Here is a 24818-nt window from a genome sequence, read left to right as displayed (position 1 = left end):
GGTTTCAGATATTGGTCTCTGAACATCTCTACTGGACCCGAGTGGAGCGATACCAAACAAGGCCGACTAACCACACAAGCTGGTCAAGCATCGAACCCCCACACCTGAACAGGCCCTGCACTGTTTCCTCAGTAAGTAGGGCATCATAAGCTGCTTCATCTCAGGTTTTAAATCACTTCATTCAGAAATGATCCTTCTCACATTGTGTGACGGTGGAGCAGCCTCATGTTTAACACCACATAATCTCAGTCGGTCCAAATTAGGCTAAAAGGAGGCAGAAACAGGAATGAGCTGCAGCCTGATATGGCCTCGCTGGTGGAAACCAAGCTAATGAAGGAGTATTGTGTAGCGGTGGTTGGCAGCAAACCGCACCGGTCAGTAAGCCCTGTTTATCCCTGCTGCTGCAGAACCGGCTAAAGGTTACAACTGCTTTAACGTGTCCTGCAGCAGAGACTGAAGATGAAGCTGAGATTAAACAGAGAAAATGTTGATGACAGATAATCAGGAGGGAAATCAATGGATGATAATAACACTGGTAGCTGGCACTAAATGAGTCCAGATGATATCGGCACTCTACACCCTCATGTGCAATCAATCATGTTAGAATTGCAATTTGAATTCACAATCTCGATGAAATCAATTCTGCCATATTTGCATTAGCAGGGAGTCGCACTGCATTAATGCAAAGGCCTCTAATTGATCCTGACGCGCGTCAACACGACTGTACAACACAATCACGACCAGAGGAACATTAAAGCTATGAAACCAACCAGAAACAGAGAGTCTGACTGTTTGCACTAAATTAAACAGGTTATATTTCATTTTTACAGAAAGTGGTTTCCTCAAACAATAAGAGGAGATCATCATCATTAATCTCAGATCTAAGCACGAGAACCATGATCCTTGTTTAATCCAGAATCCTGTAGCTTTAATGTGTGTGTGTGTGTGTGTGTGTGTGCACGAGCGTCAGCTGTAGCCTGTAATGCCGAGAGAGCAGCTGACGAATCACCAAGCAATTAATTATTGAGGGACCCCCCCTCCCCTCACCTGCCTCTGCTAGCATGTTAGCTCGCAACAGCACACTCCGACATGCGACACTCAGGCACACGCGCATAGACAACACACACACACACACACACACACACACACACACACACACACACACACACACACACACACACACACACACACACACACACACACACACACACACACACACACTCTTGCAGGGCCCCGTGGGGGGGTCAGCGTCTAAGCCGGATGCCTGATGAACCACAGAGGGATTTCTGAGGAAGCAGCCATATTCCCAGCGCCCCCTCTGACGCACACACACGATGAGGATCAACCGCACATAATCACACGTATAGTAAACTGAACTCACACACACCCACACACACTAAGCGCACTAAGCACCTTGGAGCCGCAGGAGGCCGAGCAGGCGCTGGGTTAGGAAACCAGACCTAGTGAGGACGTATTAGTTCCTTCAACTCCACGTTCACAAATGTATCGTCGCACAAAAAGAAATGCAAACAAACACACACTGTAACTCAAAGAGTCCGCGTGCATCTACGAAACAATCCTTGCTCCTCTCAGATTATAGTCAGGGGAACATCTGTTGACTCGATACCTTCACCCCTCTGACCTTTGACCTGCTCGTTGTAGGTGCCAGTGATTTGCAACCTGTGTTATTCTGTGATTGACTTGTGTCGAGTACGTGGGCAGAGACGGTAACATCGTCTCTTTTCGTGCGTTACAGCAGCATAAACGTGCCTCAAGCTTTCATGCGTACCCTTGTGCACTGTATCTTATAGTGTGTGTGTGACAGCGTGTGTGTGTGTGTGTGTCCAGCCCAGTGACAGAAGGGACAGGTGAGTCACTGTGGGGCTGAACACTGCAGCACCGCACATCACGACTCGCACAGACAGAACAGACAGAGAGAGAAAGAGGGATAAAGGCACCGGATTGGGCATGAAACAGCAAAACCCTGAGACATAAAAGAGCTCAACACAATGAGCGTGAATGTGATCGTCATGATAAACACCAACGGAAATCTGTGAATCGAGAAGGTGACGGGTAACATGTCGGCAAAGGAAGCTTTTTATGTGTCTGTCCCTGGCACAGTGTAAATCCCAGTCAGTGCCAATGACACCTGTATCCATCACTCCTGAGTGGAACTTCAAAGCCTTGTTATTTATACACCCGTCTGTCTGTGTGTCTGTCTGGATCTTTCACTCGGCTGTCACCCTCGGATCTGAATCAGTTTACGTGTGCTGGCGTTTCATTCAAACCCAAAATCCATCGACGCTTGATAATTGCGTTAATATTTGTCTTCCCGCCCACTTTTGTGTCCCCGTGGGGACGGGCAGGTTTCTGCAGGAGCCCTCACACCTCGTCCACCTCGTCCACCTCATGGAAACAACTAATCCACCGTGTATCACTTAGTTTGTGCCTCTACCTGTGAGCACGTCAAGCAGAAAGCATTTTTGGTTGACAGGCACATGTTGGATCCAGAGATGCTGTTTCATTCAGTTGTTGATGGAACCAGGTACCGAGTATTTCTTGTACGATGAAGTTATTGTTTCTATGATATCTATGATATATGACTGAGGGCGAGGGTTGAGAGCCGCCTGCTGCGTGGGAGCGAACGCACACACACACCAGAGGTACGGTGGTCATAGGATAAAGTGCTGACGGACCGTACGAGGCTCTGTAGAGCTACACAGCAGCACGTTAATGGCTTTAAGCTTTATTAAGTTTTCCTCTCGGTGTACGTGTAGGCGTCGTTAATGTTCGAAACACTTAAGAGATGAGTTTAATCTTCATTAGGCTACTCTGCGATAACATGTAGTTTAACGTGAAGCACAGAGGACGAACACATGGAAGCTGTGACTCATCTGTGGATGTCTGAGCTCCAGACGTTCTTGGAAAGTGTTTCCAAAGTTTTTCACTGGTTTTGACCTCAACATGTCTCCTTCTCGTCTCTGTCCCCCTCATTTTTCATCACACTTCTCTAATTAAGAGGTAATTTAATGGGGGTGCAGAAGCTGCAGTCGGCAGTCAACTTTTATCAGCTTCACATGAGACAGAACAAGCTTTTAATCCCAGTATTTTTTGGGCTCAGTCTTTACTGGGTAGAACAGTGAGGTAATTTAGATGCAGCCTTTGCAGTAAAACTTTATGATCTCTGAGGAAACCGGTGCAGCTATTTATACCTGACACCTATGACCTCCAGGCCCGAGCAGAACAGATATGTCACATGTGATCTTAAAGATGACAAGTGGCTGAATCACATCCGTCATCACACTGCGTTCTGATCTTAAAGCCAAACATATCATTTTCCAATGAGAAACAGGAGATTATAAATGCTCTCACTGGAAACCGACATGTGACTGTGTGAACGGCAGAACGGAACAGGCTGGATGAGCCACGGCTAATATTTGACCAGCATGTGGGCTGTGGGTGGTTGTGCCCTGTTCCAGCAGGATGTGGCGACTGACGTTAAGTCAGCCTGATCTTCCCAGAGTCAATCCCCTGAACGGACCAAGACCGGCCCCTCGACACCCGGTCAATGATTAGCACTGAAGTACGGCTGAGAGACCAACTGCACTGAGATCAGCCTCGTGACAGGTCCAGTCAGAAAGCTGCCGACGGAGTGAACTGGCAAATCTATGGTTCCAAAGGAAAACTGATTCGAAATTGATTGGTGATTCATTTTAAGAGCATTTAATTGGATTGGTAAAGTGTCCAGATAATAACAGGGGAGAGTGATTTCAGTGATTTCAGCTTAAACATCAACCTCTTTGATGAATGAGGCCACTGGAGAAACAACTGTAGCTAAAACTTGTTCAGGTTCATGAAAGCTCTCGATCCACAAAACCCACGAACATCCACTAACATCTGGCTTCACTGTGAACGGAGACGATCAGCGTTCACTCTCGGGTCACATGACTCTGCAGTAGACACAGGTTTTTATCAGCAGTGATGGAAAGATGACAACCGGGTGAACGAGCTAACTTCTTCTTCTCTGTTAGTTTGACCCTCTGCACTGTGACGCTGTAGCTTTTCCAACGATGGGCATTGAACTTCCAGGCTCTGGTGCTTAAGCAGCCATGAACATTTGTGTACTTATTGTGCATTACACCTTGGCAACAACGTACAACAGTGATATTTCTCTTTCTATCTTGTGAACCACAATGACCTTTTGATGTTGACCTAAATTATACACTAGTAGAAGGAATTATCTGAGCAACCGCATCCATTGAAACCACGGCTGAACTTTTGCATATGAGGCTGCTTCTCTTTCTTGCAGCAGATTCACATGTTCATTCATTCCATGTGGCGATTGAATCTAAATATATCATAAAGCTCCTCTGAGTTAGAAGGAGACGTGAGGAGGACGGAGCGAGTGTTTGAACGAGGGAGAAGACGGCAGGATGAGAGGAGAGGATTTACAGTAGGCATGTGTACTGTATGTGTAAGAGCGAGCGAGAGAGGTGGACTGTGTTACATAGAGAGAGAGAGAGGGAGAGAGGGAGAGAGGGGGGGAGGGAGTCACATGCTAGGAGGAGGCGTGGAGGGGGGAGCTGCCCGTCAGACCACTACGTCAGGGAGAAACGCCTCCCTGCCTCCCTCCCTCCCTCCCTCCCTCCCTCCACTACAACTCACATGACTGCAGCAGCCCTGTTCTGTAACTCCAGTCACGAGGATAGAGTAGTATTACAATAACCAGCCGGCAGGGGCGAGCAACACACACACACACACACACACAGACCAAAGGATGTGAGTTAGGGAGAGAGAGAGGGAGGGAGAGGGGTGGGGGGGGGTGGAACAGCTCTAATAGCCCTGAGTAAATATTAACATATTAACGCTGCATTTGTAGAATAGATAACCTTATCGTTTTACACATGAAGAAAGAACTGAAGGAGTGATACAGTGAGCACTTTGATTTTTCGTCCTGTTCCTCATACTCGCACTTTATCTTTCTGTGTCACTCAAGGACTTTGCAGCGATCCGGCACCACGAGAAACATTTTAACTGCAAACACGAGGCAAATGAATGAATACGAACCTCAACGTGTTTGTCTACTCGGGGATTTCATGCACATTTCTCCAAAATCCAGTTTGACGTATTGTGCATCACTGGAAAACTTTGGGCAACGCACTTGAATTTATTGCGGTTCTGGAGTTTTGAACGGTGATTGGAGGATTTAAATAATGTGAAACTATAGATAAATACTGGGACCCCCCTTGGAATAACACACATATACTGTATATATAAATATTCATTTTGCTATTATGTATAATTGACTGGTACAGCAACATAATGTCTTTCAGGAGTAATAGGGTCATCACTGAATATATTATGTGAACATACCAGTGTGTGTTCAAATAATACAGGCTTATCACATACATGGAATATTAGAGTGATACCACGGGACACGCTAATCAAAAATAGATAAATACACAATGAGTTCATATGTAATAGCTGTGATGTCATAGGACGTCTATAGTTTTATTACACGACAGGAGACGACTGCAATTTGTGTCTTCCTCAATGATGAGGTCTGTTTCCTCTCATCTTCCTCTTCTCCTCATGCAGCTCACATCTGTGTGTGTGTGTGTCTGCGTGTGTGTGCGCGTGTGTGTGTCACTGCTGCACGTTATAAATAGCCCACATTCTCCCTGGATCCCACCACACACTGAATTAACCTGCTTAGACTGACAATCACACGCACACGCACACGCACAACACAATCCAATGACCGTGCAATCAGAGCAATAACACACAATATCCCAGTGACGCAATCTTACGCAGTAAACACAGGGGTCCTGTATTCCAATGACAGACCGTGTTATGGGTTTCACGTGCACGCTAATGATCCGTGCGTGTTGTGGCAGCGTGACTCCACAGCAGCAGGAAGATGGAGATGAGACCTGATAACGTTCAGACAATTCAATTCCTTTAGCGAATCCCGTTTGGAAAACTACAAATTTATAATTTTCTTCCAGTTGTGAAAAAATGCACGTGTCATATTACACAGCTTTACGTCAGTGTTCATCAATACCTTCATATAGTTAATTCGGGAAACTTATTGTATGCAAAACAGCAGTTAATTAAGATTAAATATCAACTTCTCTCACTGTTAGACGCTACTCGCTGCCGCCCTCCGAGGGGGACTTCAGCAGGAGATTATTCGGGGATTAACAGGAATACCAGTTATAAAAGTTCACATTTCTTTTTAAATGATGCTGCTTGGTGTGTTCACTGTAAGCCGAAGTCTATTCAACATCACGACCTTTCATTATAACATAAAATGACGTGTAAGAGGATGTGCACGTTTGCAGGAGAGCCAAGGAATCCCTTAATTCTGAAGAATTCTCAACGCAGTCTGGCGTCTTGGCGTTTTTCCTTGAAATTCAATGCATTATGATGTATCCACGCATCCCACATAGCAACACATCATTCTTCATCATCCTCCTCCTCCTCATCCTCTCTCCACTCGAACGTAACGCGAGGATCCGCAGTTTCCCCCCTCGCCGAAGCCCAACGACCGTGAGAACCAGAGGACGGTGTCGTAACCGCTTCCCAACGATTACGCAAACGGTTACGAAAACGCAAACATCACACCAACTTTCTAATCGGCGGAGTCTGCACCGCACGCGCGTGAACCGGTGATCTGGACGAATCTGGAAAAACGTTTCGAGAAGCCAGAGAGGCGCCCTCAACTTTACAGAGCACCGGGGGCACCGGGCACGTTCACCGGGCGAGGGGGAGCCACGGATCCCCGGGTTCGAACCCCCCCACCCTCCCCCGGTGCCGCGGGGAGCAGCTTGTAACGGACACTACATAACATCACAGACCTCTGATGTGTCAGTTTCCTCTTTATTCAACATCCTGATTCGACTGTGCGAGAAACCACCGACCCCGGCGCGAGGGTCCACGGAGCCGCGCCGCGCGTCCAAAACACAAATACGCACAGGGTTTTTTTATTTTCTCTGCTCGATTCTCATTCAAAAAGCTGCGCGACAACAGCCACGGGGGACGGATCTCAACGCGTGCACGTCAACAAACAGTCCCCGGGATGAGTCCACGCGTTCCGGGGCGCACCACGTGTCCACGTCTCCGGCACCGACACGAAAAACTTCCCCTCAAGAATGCGTCAAAAGTTTCCAGAGCGCCGCTGTGAATACCAAATCCTCCGCCCCCGGAGCGGCGGCGGCGGCGGCGCACCGGCTGCTCCGCGCGTCCTGCACCGGCACTACCGCGGTTACTCGTTTAATCCGTCGTTTCCTCATCGCCCCGCACGGATGACAGTTCCTCCACAAAACACGTGAAAGCCACACGTCAAGACCGAGGAGGAGGCGAGCACGCACACACACACACACAGACACACACACACACCGGTGCACCGGGTCGCAGTGAGCCGGGGAGATGCTGCCTGCAAGCCGGCAGAAAGCCTCCCATCAACCGGGCGTAGCGTGCGCCACGGCCGGCGACGCGCAAAGACGCACCCCGCCCTGCAAAGCCCAAAGTCCCGTGGTTCCGCAGAGGCCGGGCTCTTACCTGGCTGTCGGAGTTTTCTGTCAGGTAATTGAAGACAAAGGACGAGAGTTCCTCATCTAATAGTGGAGCGCAGTCCGCCATCTTCTAGTGAATGAGGAGCCGTGGAGTCAGAGAGCGGAGTATAGGAGGAGGAGGAGCAGTGGGCGCGACCCGCCTGCAGGGGGCGCATCTGTTTACACACACGCACACACGCACACACTTAAGAGACCTCCAGGGGCCAATGCACCGACTCCAGGCCCCCCCCCCAGCAATAAAAACAGCATTCATTTAAACTGCCACTCAATCAACTGGAGGTTAACAGCACAGTTTATTGAATACAGTCATTTCAATAAGTCATAACTATCACATGGAATTACAGGTATTCATATTAACAGGTAATCTGTGAAATATTGATTGTATCCATGATGCATTTACATGGATGTATAATTATTTAATTCAGTTATTCAGCTGCAGACAGAAAAGCCTCCATCTCACCTCAGTGGTACGAGTGTAAACTTTAAAGCAAGATTCTCAAATGATTTTTGACATTTAAATATTTCCTCACTGTGATAAAACTCCATATCTGGCACCTGGGATCAGCTGTTCAGGCTGCGGCTCAGGGGCCAGAGAGGGTCGTCCACTAACCACAGAGGGTTGGTTGGATCCCCGGCTCCTCTAATCTGGATTCCAAAGTGTCTCTGGGGCAAGATACTGAACCCTAACTCTAACATGACATCTGTGCCGACACTGTGTGAAGGAGAGAGGAAGCTGCGTTGTGCGAGTGCGACTTAAACTGAAAAGCACTTTGAAAAGTGGAAAAACAAAAGCTAACGCAATACAAACCCGGTTCTCCAGAAGCTGCTTTCATCCGGAGTCTGGTTGTTATCACAAAGGGTCTGATTGTTCAGGACGCACCACGCTGCCTTTGTTTTCAGAAGCACGGTTATAAGTGTCCGAGCTTCTGTTGCCGGGTAACTGCGAAAACCTGCCTTTGTCAGTCATTTGGCTGATGAAACACCGTGATGCAAGTCGCTGCTGTAAACGGTGACATGAGACGGAACGATGAACAGAAAGGTTTCTTGTTTTAATGAGGGTGTAAAGTTTGGTCCACGCTGCAGGAGAATTGATTAACAGGTGCAGCGATGTGGCTCCTCGTGGTTCACCTGGTTGAGCAGGCGTCTCCGAGCCCTTTGAAGCAACTCCAGGCCTTCGTTGCATGTCTTCCTCTGTTTCTGCTGCTTACTTTGTCCGATCGATAAACACAAAATGCCAGAAATATATTTATAAGTGCAGCAACATGGGGGGGGGGGTGCTGTGGATGCTTCTCTGAAATAACCTCATTGTTGGCCAAGTTTTACATCCACCAATGAGGTTTTTACTCCTGTTCGTTTGTTCGTCAGCAGGATTACGCAAAAATCCCGAAACTGATTTTCATGAAACTTGGAGGAAGGATGAGACACAGGCCACGAAAGAACCATTTAAATGTCTCCAGACGAAGGGACGGAACCAGGATTAAAAGAAAAAACTAGAACATTTTGAGTTTTGGGGACATTTTCCCAGATTTCTCCGAGAATAACTCGTAGATCTGCCACATTTGGCTGATGTTTATTGAAATTGGTGCAGATCCAAATAAAACTCTGCATCCAGCAGACTTCAAAGTGGCTTGAGGGAGCTGTTCATGGGCCTTGGCTGCGGAATGAACTGAGTGACATTCTAGTTTGGGAAAAGTAATCAATAATCATTACCCAGTAAAAAAAAAATAATAATCCACACTTCACAACCACTTGTATTTCACTGCACCTTCAGTGGAGCTGGCTCACACACCCTGAATTCCTGAATGTTGGCTCAGCAGAGGCGAACTTCACCAGGTTATCTACCAGAACACACAACGTTTGGCAGGTAGCTCGACCACGACTCACAGCACAAACACAGAGGAAGTGATGTCAACCCTGTGACTCCTGCTAGAGACATACAGTGTGTGCAACATGGAAGGTAAGGACTCTGATGTATATCTCTGAATTTCAACTTGCTTTTATTTAGCCATCATTTAAACCAGGAAGGTCCCATTAAAATACAGCATCTCCTCTGTCGCGGGGCGTCCTGGTCAAGATGGGCATGAATGAAACGAGGAAGTTTCCACTATAAACACATCCGGGACAAATGACGCACTCAACCGCTCTCAAACTAATCAAACAGATTAAAATCAATGTGACTAAAGGAATCTGTGGCTTAAATGAATGATAGAATATAAAAGAATCACATACCTCTTTAAAAAGTGATTTGAACATGCCAGTGGAAGTTTAGGATGTCGTGAACTACTTTTCATTGTAAAACAAAGTAATCACATTACTGTAACTGCACAACACTGTCCCACGGGAGAAAGGATCTGATCCTGAAACATGTTGAACGGTGCAAAACAAAGTGTTTGTCTTAAATTTGATTTAAATTAAATAACCAACTAACACTTCAACCTGAAAACAACCTGAGCTAAAGGCAGGATTGATGATTATTGATTCTTCGGGTTGAATTTTGCAGTTTGCATGGAAAACATTTTGAGATTGAGTCTTTCCTGCCGTTTGAATCTCACCCTGTGTCACCAGAGCTGCACTTTCTTCCTCATTCCTCTGCTGTTGTATCATCATTTGAGGAAGACATCATTAATTCTCACCTGTATTGACTCCTGCACATGTCTGAACTCAGACCGGAGCTGTTTGCTGCTGCCTGCCTGTCTGCCTGCGTGTTTGTGCGACGCAAACATTTTAAGAGTTTCAGCGTTTCAAAACTAAACCAGTAACTGTGTCTGATCAGTTTTATGGGAGTGAGTCATTCAGTTTGCAAGAACACGACATGGAGACTGGACGAGATCTCACATCACAACACTTTAAAATGGTTTACGTCTAAGTTATTAAATGATTCTTTTAAAATACACAGAAAGCATCGTGTCATATCGTTCAACATAATCATCACATGGTGGAAACTGGACTTTGTTGAAATGAAAGATTCTGTGTTTGTTATTTCATCACAAGTTTCCACACAACTGCAGCTATTCCCACAAGCAGCTGCAGCCAGAAGGTAAAATCAGGCATTAGGACACACACACACACACACACACACACAAACACGTGTAAGGGTGATGGCCATAACAGAGCTGTGTGTGTGTGTGTGTGTGTGTGTGTGTGTGTGTGTGTGTGTGTGTGTGTGTGTGTGTGTGTGTGTGTGTGTGTGTGTGTGTGTGTGTGTGTGTGTGTGTGTGTGTGTGTGTGTGTGTGTGTGTGCAGTCCTCTTATTTTAACCTTTAACATCTCATTTCCATGGTTCTGATCCTTGTGTCTATCTGTGACAACGACACCGCTCTGTTCACCTCAAGGTAAAGTTTACTTACTGAGATCTGTGAAACAGGTTTTTAAAGAAAGCTGCTTTGACAAACTTGTTTTGTTTCAACACAATCCAACAGCTAACGTCTTCACATGCACAAACTGAACGTGTCACCGCCGGGGGGGGGTCCTCTCTGAATCCAGAGGTTCAGATAATCTGAATAAAATTGTGTCATTCCCCTTCTCTCCCATTTTCACATTTCCAATTTCTCTGCACTTCCGCCACCTTCGCCATTCTGCAGCTAAAATAGAAACATGTCACACAAGTTTAAAAATAACCCACTTGCCACGCTTGCATGTTTTCTGGTCAGTAGTGTCAAAGGTGAAGGAAGAGGTCGACGTTACTAGAATATACACACGCTGTTCCTGAACTGGCATTCGAGTGATGTCCTCTTCTTGTGTTACCACATATGATATTTACATGGTCGGCCTTCAGCCAAGCCTCTGATCTCAGAGACGACCACGGATACAGGGAAGTAACGTTCAGTGGGTCAAAGGTCAGAATGCAAATCTGTGCATTCATATTCCCGAGGTGCGTGGAGGATTTGGAGGTGAGCTGGAGCGAGAAAGGCACGGTTTTTAAAACTTTGTACCACATCTAAGTTCACTTAAATAAAACATGTGTTGTGTAGAAAATACTAACTCCACAGGGGAAGCGTCTCCCGACCGCATACGACCCTGTGCACTTTTCAGATTTGGTTACTTCTGTGCACAAACAATCTAAAGCTAAAAGGAGCGAAACACAAAATGTGCCAGGAGAGACGGGGAAGTGCCACGGGGGCTCGCGAAACGTCTGAGCCCAAAAGAAAACTCAAGAAGACAAACAGGCTCTGAGCTGCAGGAACCCGGGCGCTGTTACTGCCTCACTATATCACAACGAGCTGCAGCGGACCACCGCGAACACAGAAACAATCCGGTGCTCCTCGTCGTAAACTCAGATGATGGGTGTCTCAGCAGCGTCCAGCCCGTCCAAGAGGACATTTCAATAGTGTTTAGTCCCCCAGGGGTGCGGCCGGCCAACCAAAGACAAGGCCGCCATCTGAGGTCAAGGGGGGGGGGGGGGTCTCACAGGCAAAGACAGTATTTCATCTAAGTGGACATTCCAATGATAATCCAGGTTATGTCCTCAACTCACACCCGGGCTTTGATATTGGCAGATCAGAAAATAACTCTGAGTTGTGAACACGGGGGGCTTCTGAACTCTGCCCCCACGTGCAGGGGTCAGGCTGACCTCACATGACTTCAGGGGTAATTGGAGTTTCCAGCGCTCGCACCGTCACAGGAAGTGAAAGTTTAGATTTTGCTCGACAGGATGAATTTATTTTTGCATGTTTGTCCATTTCTGTATTTCTGTTTTGATGCAAGCATTGATTTCTGCAGTGATAACTGTTATTGTGTGGGGAAATCTTCACTGGACAAAGAATCAAAATCTTTGAGACAACACAAAAGACACAAACAGGGGAACATACCCCCCCGAAAAACTGGAAATTCTGCTTGAGTAACTTTACATGAGACAAACTTATACCAGGGCAGTAAAGGAATATGGTGACATCTCAACCAAACAATATCATTTGAAACCAGCTACATATTCATAACGCTGCCTCACTTGTTCACGTGCTGCAGTTGGTTGAAAGCTGCGTTTGAACTTTATTTTGTCCGAGCTGTCTGACTCCCGTCCAAACCTCCTGCCACAACAGATCGATACACACAAAATGCTCCGGGAGAAAATATCTGCTGCTGCGACAGGGGAGAGGGTGAGGTGACACGGTATCAACAAAAAAAAACAGTCCTGCCAAAACACAAAGGTACCTCCGTCGCCTGGAGATGGAGGTGCAGCAGATAGGGTGCGGTGCCTTCAGGACCCAGACGTCCTGCAGCTACGTCCACAGCAGGTTTCATGTCGTTCTGAGCAGTGAAACCTATCAGACAAACGAAATGAGCATCCTCAGGCCCGGCTGCCAGATGTGCACGCAGCGAGTATTTGGGTTAAAAAACAAAGAGGATGTTTTCTACGTACTTTATGTTGACTCATCTCAGGATCTCAGTCAGGGGCTGAGAGGAATCCAGTCATGTCAGAAGGATGTTCCAGATATAAATATCCAGAGCAGGGGGCTTCATCGGTACATAGGAATCTAGACAGGCAGCTAGTCGGCCAGTCACAGAGACGATCAGGAGGTCACACAGCCTGACACCTTGTTCACAATGCAGAGATCGACTCTTCATCGCCAAGTCTTCTTCAACATGAACCAAAGTTACTGTTAAAGGAGACGTGTGATGCTTCTTCAGGTTTGTTTGTGAATGGAGCTTCCCTCCCAACAGAAAAACGCCGCAGCTCCTCGTTAGTAACGATGTGGGACATCGTGATTTGAATAACAAATCCAGGTGAAGTGAGAGCGGAGGCGGACATCTCTGACACCAGCCGGACGCTGTTGACCAACCACAACAGAGCGGACCAGTTGGCCAATTAGAGCAGACTGGATTCATCAGCCTTAAAGAGACAGGGACCCAAGTGTTTCAGACAGAGGCTGAAAAGAGGAGCAGCAGAGCCCCAAAGTCCCAAAGGAGCCCCTGCTGTGAACACACAGTAAAAGTTAGGGTTAGTGTGTTAAATTGCTTCTCTGATGTTGCTAGTTAGCGTCAGGAACAGATTCAGGAACGTTAAAGCAATAAATGATGAGATAAGATAAGATAAGATAAGATAAGATAAGATAAGATAAGATCCGTAGAGGAAATACCAAGACAGAGCAGCAGACTGTCAGGAAGCCAAACCCTCAGCTGTCCAGCCACATTGCCACAGAGCCACTGAGCCAACAGAGCAGCCTCTCAACAGGCTCAATGAAACACTTTACTGTGAAAGAGCCCAATAAAATATGTGATGTCTGCACCAGTGTAACATTTACACCATTCAATATTTCCACAAACAGCCAATAAATCACAGTAAAGTTGCCTTTTACAGATTGAAGTGGCACAAGCTTTCTCCTAATCGCCCTTTGATTGTAACAGATTATGTGTAAACTCATGTGAACGACGCGCTGAGGGAAGAAAGTCGGCGGATATTCAAATCCGAAGACGAATGTCAAGGAAAGGGCAGTTTCCTTTTTTTTAATGTTGTGTTGTTGTCGTTGTTGACGTCCATTTTTTTAAATCCCACATTAGCTTCCAGACTCACCCCCTCATCTCCCTGTGTTATATTTAGAGACGGGGTCCGGAAACGAATTAATTTACATTTCTTATCCTTAAATAAATGAATCTTTGCCGAGGACATTACGGAATCAAGAGCGCCGTGATTTATGGGAGTGTTTAATTCAAGGCAGCGGGGGGGGGGGGTCGTTGGCACGTAACAGGGGGGGGGGGTTTCATTACCTGGTTGGCCAGGCTGGTGAAAGGCTGCAGGAGAAATACAGTGTGGACTGAATCTGAGCGATACAGGTATTAATTCACCGTGCGGCGCGGCGTCCGCTCGTGCTCGTGCTCGTTCGGTGTTTTGCTCGCTTGCTCTCACGCTTCTTCTCTCTCAGTCATTCTCTGGCTCGCTCTCGCTCAGCCAGGGCCTCTGCCAGCAGACTGACCTTAACCTTTGCAGTGATTAACGCAGAGGACGGAGCCGACACATCACGACTGGGTCCTCTCATATGACTGCATTCGTTTCTGTTCCATCCAGATCAGCTGAGTTACATACGGGTCAAACACAGTGTTGCTTTCACCGTGGTCAGATCGAGGTCGACTCTCAGGTCACCGGCGTTCAAGTCAGAGTCAAAGCATGAGTCAGGTCTTCTTCACCCGAGTCATCGAGGGGGAGATGGATGAATTTCCTACAAATACGATAAAAGTCGTTTGTGTCCAACTTCCAAGTCTGAAGGTTAAAAGGTTAAACACCCGGCCTCCTCCACGTTGGCAGATGGGACATGGACCTAAAAAGTCATGTGACATAAATTCTTCTCAAAGATATGTTTCATTTGTTCAAGTGTTCATGTTTCTGATAAACTGGGTTTGAATTAGTTATTTGATGATATATAAACGGGCTAAAACGTCATGATTGATCAGAAGTCACCAGTCGGCTCCTGAAGTCCAAAGTTTGTCCTGAAGATCAGAACCGGAGTCGTTCTTCAACACTGGTCGACCACATTAAACCAAACCTCTCATTAGATTCTTAGTCAGATGTTTAATGTCAAAGCATTTTCAGACAAACTGCAGATTATTTTAAATCATCGCAACTGGAAGCAATTCTGTCATCTTCTATCAGAGAGGCTACAAATGTCATTATTCCCATATATTTTGAATAAACTGCAAAATCATACACAGTAAAAATGTCATGGCTGTGGACAAATTGAGTCTATAATTGTAAAATATATAACATGTAATGGAAGAGCATTTCAGTAAAATAAGTAAATTTCTCATGGAAAGGGTCAAACGCCATTTGGTTAAAAATAAAGCAATAAAGTCAAAGCCATAAAACTCCCTGCGTCTGAGTAGGTAAAATACAGAACATTGTTTATAATGTATATATTCAAATATACTCGTCATCAAATTGAAAATACAACATGTGTCCTTCAATGTTCGGTACATTGATGCCGATTAATGTCACAATTCCTTCAACATCATGTAACCGACAGTTTTTAAAGGTGGAATAAACAGTGAGTGTTGGAAAACCTAAACTAAATAAAGTATTTTTACAGTAATTCCCTGGATTTACTGCACGTGAAAACAGTTTGTGTTGTGGTGCCATATTATTTGCACACGACGGTATCAGCTGTACATTCGCGCCGAGCTCCTTGATGTTTACAACGGGCTGCAGGATTCCTCTCAGACCTCTGGCACCGTTTGGGACATAATTTACGAGGCGATCTGAAGTCTGCTCCAAGTCGGAGTGACAGCGCTGCCCAAGATGCTTGTGAAAGGTCTGGATGTGAACCCACACTGTAAATAGGTTTTATCTGGTGTGTCCTCACACGGTGACCTATCAGAGACCCCCCGCTGTATTAATAACGCATTGTGGGATGTTTTTATATCAGCGTCTGTTTCTTTGTGCTCCTGCCGACACGGTGATTTAAGGCGGTGCAGGAGGTGTGTGGGTGTCGATGCTGATGGACGACGCGTCACAAACACACACCTGTTACAAGCAACAACAAAAACAAAGTGAGCGGCAGGATGAAGTGAAGAAGTGAAGAAGTGTGAGAGTCGTCAGGTTTTCATTTCACCAGCTACAGTGGCAGATTGGTGGAGTGTATTTATATTTTGCAGTTTATGGACTGGAAACACAAAATAGCCAGAGTCAGATGTGATATGTAAAAATATACTAGACACAGTCACTGTGAACACATGAGTATCAGTAATGGTCATAATATGATTCGTTCTGTGGGACTGCAAAACAATTTGGACTCCTCACTTGGTTGTGGAGTCTGTCGGGACCCGTCGGGACCTGTGGGGGTCCAACCAGCTCAGACTGGGTTCGGACAACACATTTAAAATGATATTTGAGTTGGGTTGAGTCACGTTGGCTGGGCTACTTGATTTTTTACGCTAGATGTTCCAGGAGAAAACATCAGGACAGAAACAACAGGTTGGCTGTTGTGTTCGGGTTGAGCTTGGTTCGTTTTCTGTCGGGCTTGGATGAGTGTTTGTGATAAAAGATAAATGATTGTTTTCTGGTGTGTGAAGATTGAATGTGTGTGTGTGTGTGTGTGTGTGTGTGTGTGTGTGTGTGTGTGTGTGTGTGTGTGTGTGTGTGTGTGTGTGTGTGTTTATGCTGACGTGTTGCATGTTGCACAGGCACCACAATGTGCACATATTATCCCTCAGACATTATTCACAATTCACCACATTGAAGTGCAAACCTTACAATAAAGCTCCCGTTGTGTATTTGACATTAGTGAATATCTCCAGCGTTTAGTGCTGTCGTAAATGTAATTGGTGGACGAGTGCACACGACCAGATCTGCGGAGCGGAGCGCACGACCAGGAGAACGACAACGTGGAATGGTAATGTAATCACGGTGATTTGGAGCTGAGAGAGTAAAGAACGTGATAACATGGTCTGTTAAGATGGAGGCCGTGAAATACTTGGGAAAAGGAGCCAATAAATCAATTAAAGCATCTCTGTATTCATGCTGTGCTGCGGCACGGAGCCGAGGAGGTGACATCACTGCTGAGCAGCGTAAAGGTCACGAGGACGATTTGAGCTGAATGGGCCAAAAATAACGATCGTACATGTGTGTTAATTAAAACAATATATGGGTTTTCCCTGTGAAAACAAAGCTTCCATGATGGTGAGACCATATGTTTGTATTCTCACTTCAGTGTTGTTGTTTACAGCTCATCCCCACCGGCGTCGGCCCTCAGCACCAAAAGCTCTGGAATCTCCTCGTCTTTCCAAGTAGACGTCTTCGTCTTCTACGTCATCCTGAGATATTTGTGTTCTTCCAGTTTCACGTCCTCATCTATGAATCCACTCTCACTGCTCTCTGGGAATTACCCGAACATTGTCCTGCTTCTCACATCGAGCACCTCTGGAAGATTTCAGTGTAAAATGTGCAGATTCATTGCTGGTCTGATGAATCAGCTTATGTCTGGAATCTGAAGAGTGATACAGTCCAACAAAATCATTAAATCACATCAGGCTCAGGTCTGGAAAATAAAGAAGTTCTTGGGTTTACATCAAACAGGAAATTAGCACAATCACACTTTAGGTCAAAGGAGGAAACTCTGTAGAAATCAATCATTCCAGCAAGAAAATATGTCAAAAGCTAAAACACCAAATCTGCTTTTCAATTAGTCCTGCAGAATATAAACAAGAAGCCATATTTCACCACTACAGAGGCTGTAAATAACGTCGGTATCACCTGAAGGCAGCATTAACATGAGAAGCACAGCTCTGACCTTCAGTCTCAACTCACTGCCTCTGCTCGCTGTTTATTTACTTCACCTCGTAATTCACTCACTTCAGCTGCAGAGAGATTTCACACGTGTGGACCCTCGTGAAATCTGCTGCATGGGACTAAATCAAAAACTAGATTGGCACTAAATACACTTTATTATTATTATTCATTACATCATAATTATTCCCTGAGAAACTGGTATTTAAAAATTCCTGGATCTGCCTGAAAAATGAGTTCTGTGCCGATCCTTCCCCCAAAAGTTCTGCAGAAATCCATTCAGTAGTTTTTATGTAATTTTCACAAATAGAGATGAAAACATAACGAACACATGATTTCAACCCGAGGCGTTCCTGCTACCGTCCTAATCTCTCCTCTGATTGGTTAATACGAGTTGAATCGAGGGTCGAGGATGAGCTCACTTTGCCGAAGGCCGCACACATTCATACGTGAAGGAAATTAAAAAATGCTGGAACGTGCACGTGAACCCAGGGTCCTGCCTACATTTGCTAAGTTGGCAGTAAATCTAAATAGTTCACACAGTCGGCGGCTCCACATCCTTCAACACACAAACACCGAGGGGAAGAGTCAACGCAGGCAAAATGCAAATCCACCGCTCCGGCACACGCAGATTGTTTAGAGCTCTGATTGCTTCTGCTTCATAATCATTGTTGTTTATGTTCAGTTATAACGGCACACAAGTGCTTTTATGCATGTGTCTATAGTTTCTATAAGGGTATATTTATATTTTCACATGATCAACGACCTGATAATTCATCTGACAAATCCGGTTGTTGACACTTTTGCTCATTAAAGTTTAACTGCACACACACACACAGGAAATAAACTTCACTATCATCGCTCCTTCCCTCAGTTTCTCTCTAGCACGATCCAGGCTACACACTCGTTTATTAATATTTCATATTCACTCGACATGTGTTTGTGTTTCGGAGTTTATCCGTGTTATCTGGAAAAAGACAAGGTCCTAACTTCTTTTCTGTTAAGTAACCTTTCTGCCTCAATTTTAAATTCAAAAGGATTGAAGAAGCTGAAAATGATCGACAGAGTGTTAAAAGGGTCAAAAATCAAATGATTATAATATATTATGAAAATGTTGAGCCCAGTGGGAGGAGCTACAGGTTTAAAAGAAGATGCTTTGTACGAGTTTTTCCATCAGATTCGTTTTGTTTTATAATATTTTAGGGAATTTTATTTATTTCTGTTTGCAATAAATCACCCAAAACATCCACCATCTTACCATCTTTGACTTTGTCTGTTTTCTTCCTCATTTCTCAGGAGACTGCAGCGTCCGAACCTGCAACATGTCCACGACACCATCGTGTTTTTCTGCCTGATCTTCTGTTCGAGTCCAAAATCACATGAATAAAAATCAAAAAACAACAAAAGGAGAAGCTCAACTTGAAGAGTCTCAGCTCAACCTCCTCTCTCTCTCTCTCTCCTTCTCTCTCCCTCAGTCTGTGTCCTCGATCGTTTTCTGTCTCATCTCATTAAAAGTTTAACTCATGTTCGGCTCATCCCACATTTCCCTCCCTGGTCCCGTTGGAAGCTGTTTCCACCCACAGAACAACCAGTGATAACGATGCAATTAAATTTCCACCAAAGCAACATCGTGTTCCTGTTACAGCTACAATATGTAAGAGCTGTTTGCAGTTTACAGACAAAGACGTCAACGCAGATCTCTAAATTCATCTCATCTGGTTTTCAAAAAAGACAATTTATGGTTTCTTTCATGATTTAATGCTCATCCAGGTCCAGATCCAGATGTAGATCATCACGTGTCTTCATGTTTACATGTGTGTGATCCTGTGTTGCACCAAGTGAAGACCGTCCATCATAAACCAGCTTACTGATCAGCTCGATGATAAAAATATGATGGAGGATAAAATCATATTGTAGATGATGTGCAGAGACACCGAGTCACACAGACAGACAACGTGTATTATAGAAAAAGCATGTCTTGTTTGCAGTTATCAATCAGAGCTGTGACCTATTTCATAGACGGGTCATGTGTTCATTGATCTCTAACTGAACGTGGCCCCCCCACAGCCCAGCTGATCAATGGGACTCTGTTTTACAGAGATGTGCTCCGGTAAAACTTTTCTCTGGCTTTTATTTTGAAATGTTTTCATGAGAATTTGATTATAATTTGAAGCTCGTCACAGATTTATCACGATAAAGAAAGAAAATCATCTGCAACTGTGAAATATACATTAGAAAATCAGAGTGTTAAAGTTAAATCATCACTTTATTCATCAGTTTTTATCTTACATACAATCACCTACTTCAAAAAGAAGTTTAAAAGTGCACAATTCATGCACATTTTCCGTCTCATAATTTGTGATTTTATCATGTTTCTATATTTAAAAAAACTATATATTTGTAATATTTCACCACTTTTAATGAAACTCTGTACTTTTATTTCTTCAATTCTTCATCTTAAGGTTATAAGGTTCGGTTCAGGCCTGAAGTCGTGAAGATAACAGATGTTACAGTTAATAGCTTCACAAAAGATCCTTACAAATGTGTGTGTGTGTGTGTGTGTGTGTGTGTGTGTGTGTGTGTGTGTGTGTGTGTGTGTGTGTGTGTGTGTGTGTGTGTGTGTGTGAGTGTGTGTGTGTGTGTTGTAGACTGTGATGGAGACTGATGAGGAGAAGACAGAAAAAATCAATTCAGACTCTTCCTCCTCTTTGATTTCAGCGACTCTCCTCCCCTCGTCTCAGCCTCTCTTTTGCTTCACCGCCCTCTTCGTCTCCTTCTCCATCCGTACTCTTCCTCCTTTCCTTCCCTTCATCTCCCTCCCTCTCTCCCTCTCACTCCTTACTCACTCCTTCCCTATCATTATCTCTTACTTCTCCGCCAACTTCTGTTCTTCTCCACTCTCCTCATACGCCTCATTATAACCTCCATCTCCTCCTCCTCCTCCTCTTTTACATTCTCTTTCTGTCCCTCTCTCATCCTTCGTTACCTTCTCTCCTTCTCCACCTCCACCTCAGTCACCTCTCCTTCCCTGCAGCTCCCCATCAGATCTTCCTTTAACTCTTCATTCTCTCTCTTCTTCTCTTGACTAAACCACCACCCTCTTCCCTCTCTCGTTATTACCATTGTTCTTGTTTTATAAATCACATCCTCTCCTGTGTCTCTCACACTCAGGGACACATGGTGATGAACTGAGGTGCAGACGTGCAGCGTTTTCAAATGTCTTCATTCACAGGCTCGCTGAGGAAGTTCTCATCCAGATATATGAAGAGTAAAAATCTGCTTTTCACGCTGTACTTTAACACTGACCATCAGCAACAACACAGCTGGAGGCAAGAGCTGCTGGGAGTGAAACACTATTTCCAAAGACAAGAGTAATTGCATTTAAAGCCTGAAAGAAAAGCACAGCGTTTGCAAAAAATATTTTAACCCTTAAAGTGATTCAGCGTCTAAAATCGTTATTCACGCTCAGTTTTGACAACAATTGAACTAAGTGCTGTGGTAAACTTTCTTTCTAAGGTCTGCTTATATGATCCAAGTGATTTTCCTTCATCAATATTGAAGCAAACGCTCTTCCACGTGATTTTCTGTGTATTTCTGGATCATACTTGGTCCCACATGTCCCACTGAAAGATTGAAAACCTCAACTATTTTCAGGATTCAGAAAAACAGAGAGAACCAGAATAGAGCTCATATCTCCACTAAGGTTAATGCTCTATCTCTCCACATCAGTGTTTCCCATTGATTACCCGTCATATTCTGAGTTTCTTAATGAACAAAAACATTTTACATTTATCCTAATAACACAACAGATCTCTAACTTGGTGTTTTACTCTGTAGCTGCATTGTACAGCTCAGCTATTCGCTGCTCACTCACTCACTCGCATGGTTGAGCAATCGCCCATAAAGTTGCTACCGTCCCTTAATTCAATCAAGCAATACCAAAGTGCACACACTCATAAATATGAGTTCCCTAAACGTGCCTGATGAGTTTCTTGACATAAATGCCATGTTTCTTGGGAAATCTACAGAAATGTAAAGAAAAATTCTGGATCTCTCCAAACCAGCGGCTCTTCCGAGGCCAATATCTCATCCTTTCACCAAGTTTCAATAAAAATCTGTTCAGTAGTTTTTGTGTAATCCTGCGAACAGTCAGTCAAACAGCAGTAAGGATACAACCACACAGTCTCCCTCTGCTCTGAGCTGTGAGAGTCCTGAAGTCACGAATCCGATTCAGTTCAGTGTCCATCAATTCAATCTGAAAACATGAAAAATGACCATAACTGGGAGTCAGGTTTCCGTGCACCGGCGGCGCTGCAACATCCCACTGTGTCTATATTTACTCTGGCAAAGTCTCTATCTTTAGGCCGGCGTTTTTCAAGCCTCCCTGAGCAGAATAGCAGATCTTGGATCAGCGGGCCCGCCTCCCTGACTCCCTCAATCTCGGCGACGTGGGAGAGATAAAAGCTGAATGCAGAGCAGCTCCTCTCATGTGAGGAGCTGCCGCTGTGAAAGCCTTCCTAAAAACTACATGATTCCCATAACCGTGCTGCTTGATTTCCACCGTGAGCAGGCAAAAGCGTTTCCCTGTGAAATGTAGGACGCAGGAGTGCAGCCGTCCTCTTCCCACCGAGCAGAGGGAGCCGCTGCATGTCTGTCACCGAGATCCGCCTGAATACTAACGACTGGGTGTTATGCAGCAAGAATGAAAATTTATGCAAAAACAAGTGTTTGTTTGCAGAAGGCTCTTACTTTACAGTGCAATGATTGAATATGAATGAGCCTCAGCATCTGCAGCTCTAACACAACACACACCTCAGTGAGACGTGCAGAGGGTTTTGTAAACTTTGCCACATCTGGTGTTCGGGTACGAAGCCAGAGGACGTCTGACACACACAGATGTGGCATCAACGGTTTATCAATGGAGACGAGATGATGGATCATTAGGTTCAGAGCCCAGTGATCACTGAGGTCTATTTCTGTTTTGGTTTGACAGTGATAAACTTCTTCTTCTTCTTCTTCTTCTTCTTCTTCTTCTTCTTCTTCTTCTTCTTGGGGATTTGAACCAGCATCTTGATTCGTAGACTGAGGCTCCCGTTACTTACCTCTGAATACCAACACAATTAAAATGTCAGGGATTTGAACCCATCCTTCTATCTGGAATCCAAAAGACCAGGTTGTGAGTCTGTTGCTGTTTGGCCGTTCTGACCAGTTCTACCTTTAGTCTAATGCACCGACATATTATTTCCCCTTCAGTAAAACGTGGAAACATATGTGACACGTCAGTGGGATTTGACTCCATGGGTTCACTGGAGGATGAGAACTCCATCTGTTTTATTTGGAGACCTGACATTACATTTTACAGTCAGGGTTTGACATGTGTTTGGTGCTTTAGACCCATTTTAGATTATATATGTGTGCAGCAAACAGTGAAGATGACAAGTATCTGTTCTGTTTCAATAAAACACATCTGAGACATGATACAAACAGGAACTTAAGGGACCAGGAAGAGGAACTGACCTTGACTCAAACCCCGTAGACGTCCTGACTATCTGCTCCAGGTCAAACTGTGTCTGTGTGTAATGACGAGCATTAAAAACAACGTCTAGTTTCCATAAATAGTCGTTTCACAAGCTAGAAGGCAGATGATGAGCCAGACTCGACCCAAACACATCACAAAACCTCCTCAGAGAAAACATAATTACTGCAGCGCAGCAGCACTGACACAGTTTCCATCCAGTGGCTGAGGCCCAGATGTGCAAGGTACGTCTGGGTTGATGAACAGCAAATGATGCAGAAATAACAGATGTGCTGAATGTACCAATGAGCTAAAGAGGTGAGACCGGAGCCAATGAAATAAGATCCTCTGCTTATTCCTCGCCCTTTTCCAGTGCAGCTCCAATTTGATAATCTTTGTGTTAAATTTGATAATGCTTTGATAGTGCATCGTATAATGACCATGAATGTTGTGTTTACTTCTTCATACACAGTGTTTCTGTGTTTGAATGCAGGGACAGTGTCTCCTGCTTGTCTGGTTCAAATTCACAAATTGGCACTTTAGCTTTTTGCAGTATTTGCAAAACTATTCAGTGGCTGTGGTTCTGAACTACGTGCTGCTGCTGTCATGGAATTCAGAGACACTTCTACACATAATTATAATAAACAAAGTAATAAAACTTGCACTTCAGTGTTTGCTGTGGTTTTTTTAATGTTTCCCTAAAAAATTGCAGGACGGCTGAAATGAAACGTTCGGTGTTTCACTGGTGGATCAAACCAAAACAACCCCCCCCCCCCCTAACCCCCCCCCCCCTCGTTACTCTGCGGGACTCATCATCTCTGTGGAGGCTTATGGCATTTACCTCTTAGGCAGTGGAATGTTTACATTCACCAGAGATTAGACTGCACAGTCACATCTGTCGGTCCACACACACACACACACACACACACACACACACACACACACACACACACACACACACACACACACACACACACACTCTATTCACAGATTTCCTCCTCACGTCATGTATTTGCTCACATAACGTGTAGTAAATCAATTGTATGTGTGTGTATCGATCAACCCAGATGGCTCGACAATGTTCAAACAATACAGATTGTAAACATGCATACACACACTCACACACACACACACACACACACACACACACACACACACACACACACACACACACACACACACACACACACACACACACAATATGTGCAGATATACACACACGGATGAAACACACACTCTCATGAACAGACACTAAACAATACAGATGCAGACAGGATATTATGTGTTTTCATTCGCACAGACACACACACACACAACTAAGGCTTCTCCAATCGACCGTGAAGAACACCTGCAATTGTGAGTCTATGTCTCTCACCCCCCCCCCCCCCCCCTCTCTCTCCCTCTCTCCCCTTCCATCTGCCACACACCGACTCAGAGGCTTAGCCTGCATTGTGTTTAACCTATCCATCCCAGTGTGTGCACTTACTTAACACAAACCAGGACGAGAGACAGACGG

At 44.9% G+C, this 24818-nt stretch overlaps 1 protein-coding gene across 1 annotated transcript in view; it reads right to left on the bottom strand.

Annotated features, from left to right (window-relative positions):
- Window positions 1-7668, bottom strand: part of ppargc1b (peroxisome proliferator-activated receptor gamma, coactivator 1 beta) — an 80996-nt gene extending 73328 nt beyond the window's left edge. The window contains exon 1 of the mRNA XM_034597639.1: window positions 7564-7668. Coding sequence (XP_034453530.1) covers window positions 7564-7644 — 81 coding nt within the window. The 5' untranslated portion in view covers window positions 7645-7668. The remainder of the gene's footprint in view (window positions 1-7563) is intronic.
- Window positions 7669-24818: the final 17150 nt, after the last annotated feature.

Source organism: Hippoglossus hippoglossus, chromosome 10 (assembly GCF_009819705.1).
Source record: "Hippoglossus hippoglossus isolate fHipHip1 chromosome 10, fHipHip1.pri, whole genome shotgun sequence".
Taxonomy (NCBI): Eukaryota; Metazoa; Chordata; class Actinopteri; order Pleuronectiformes; family Pleuronectidae; genus Hippoglossus; species Hippoglossus hippoglossus.
Note: the sequence above shows the minus strand (reverse complement) of the source record. Positions and strands in the feature narration are given on the sequence as shown.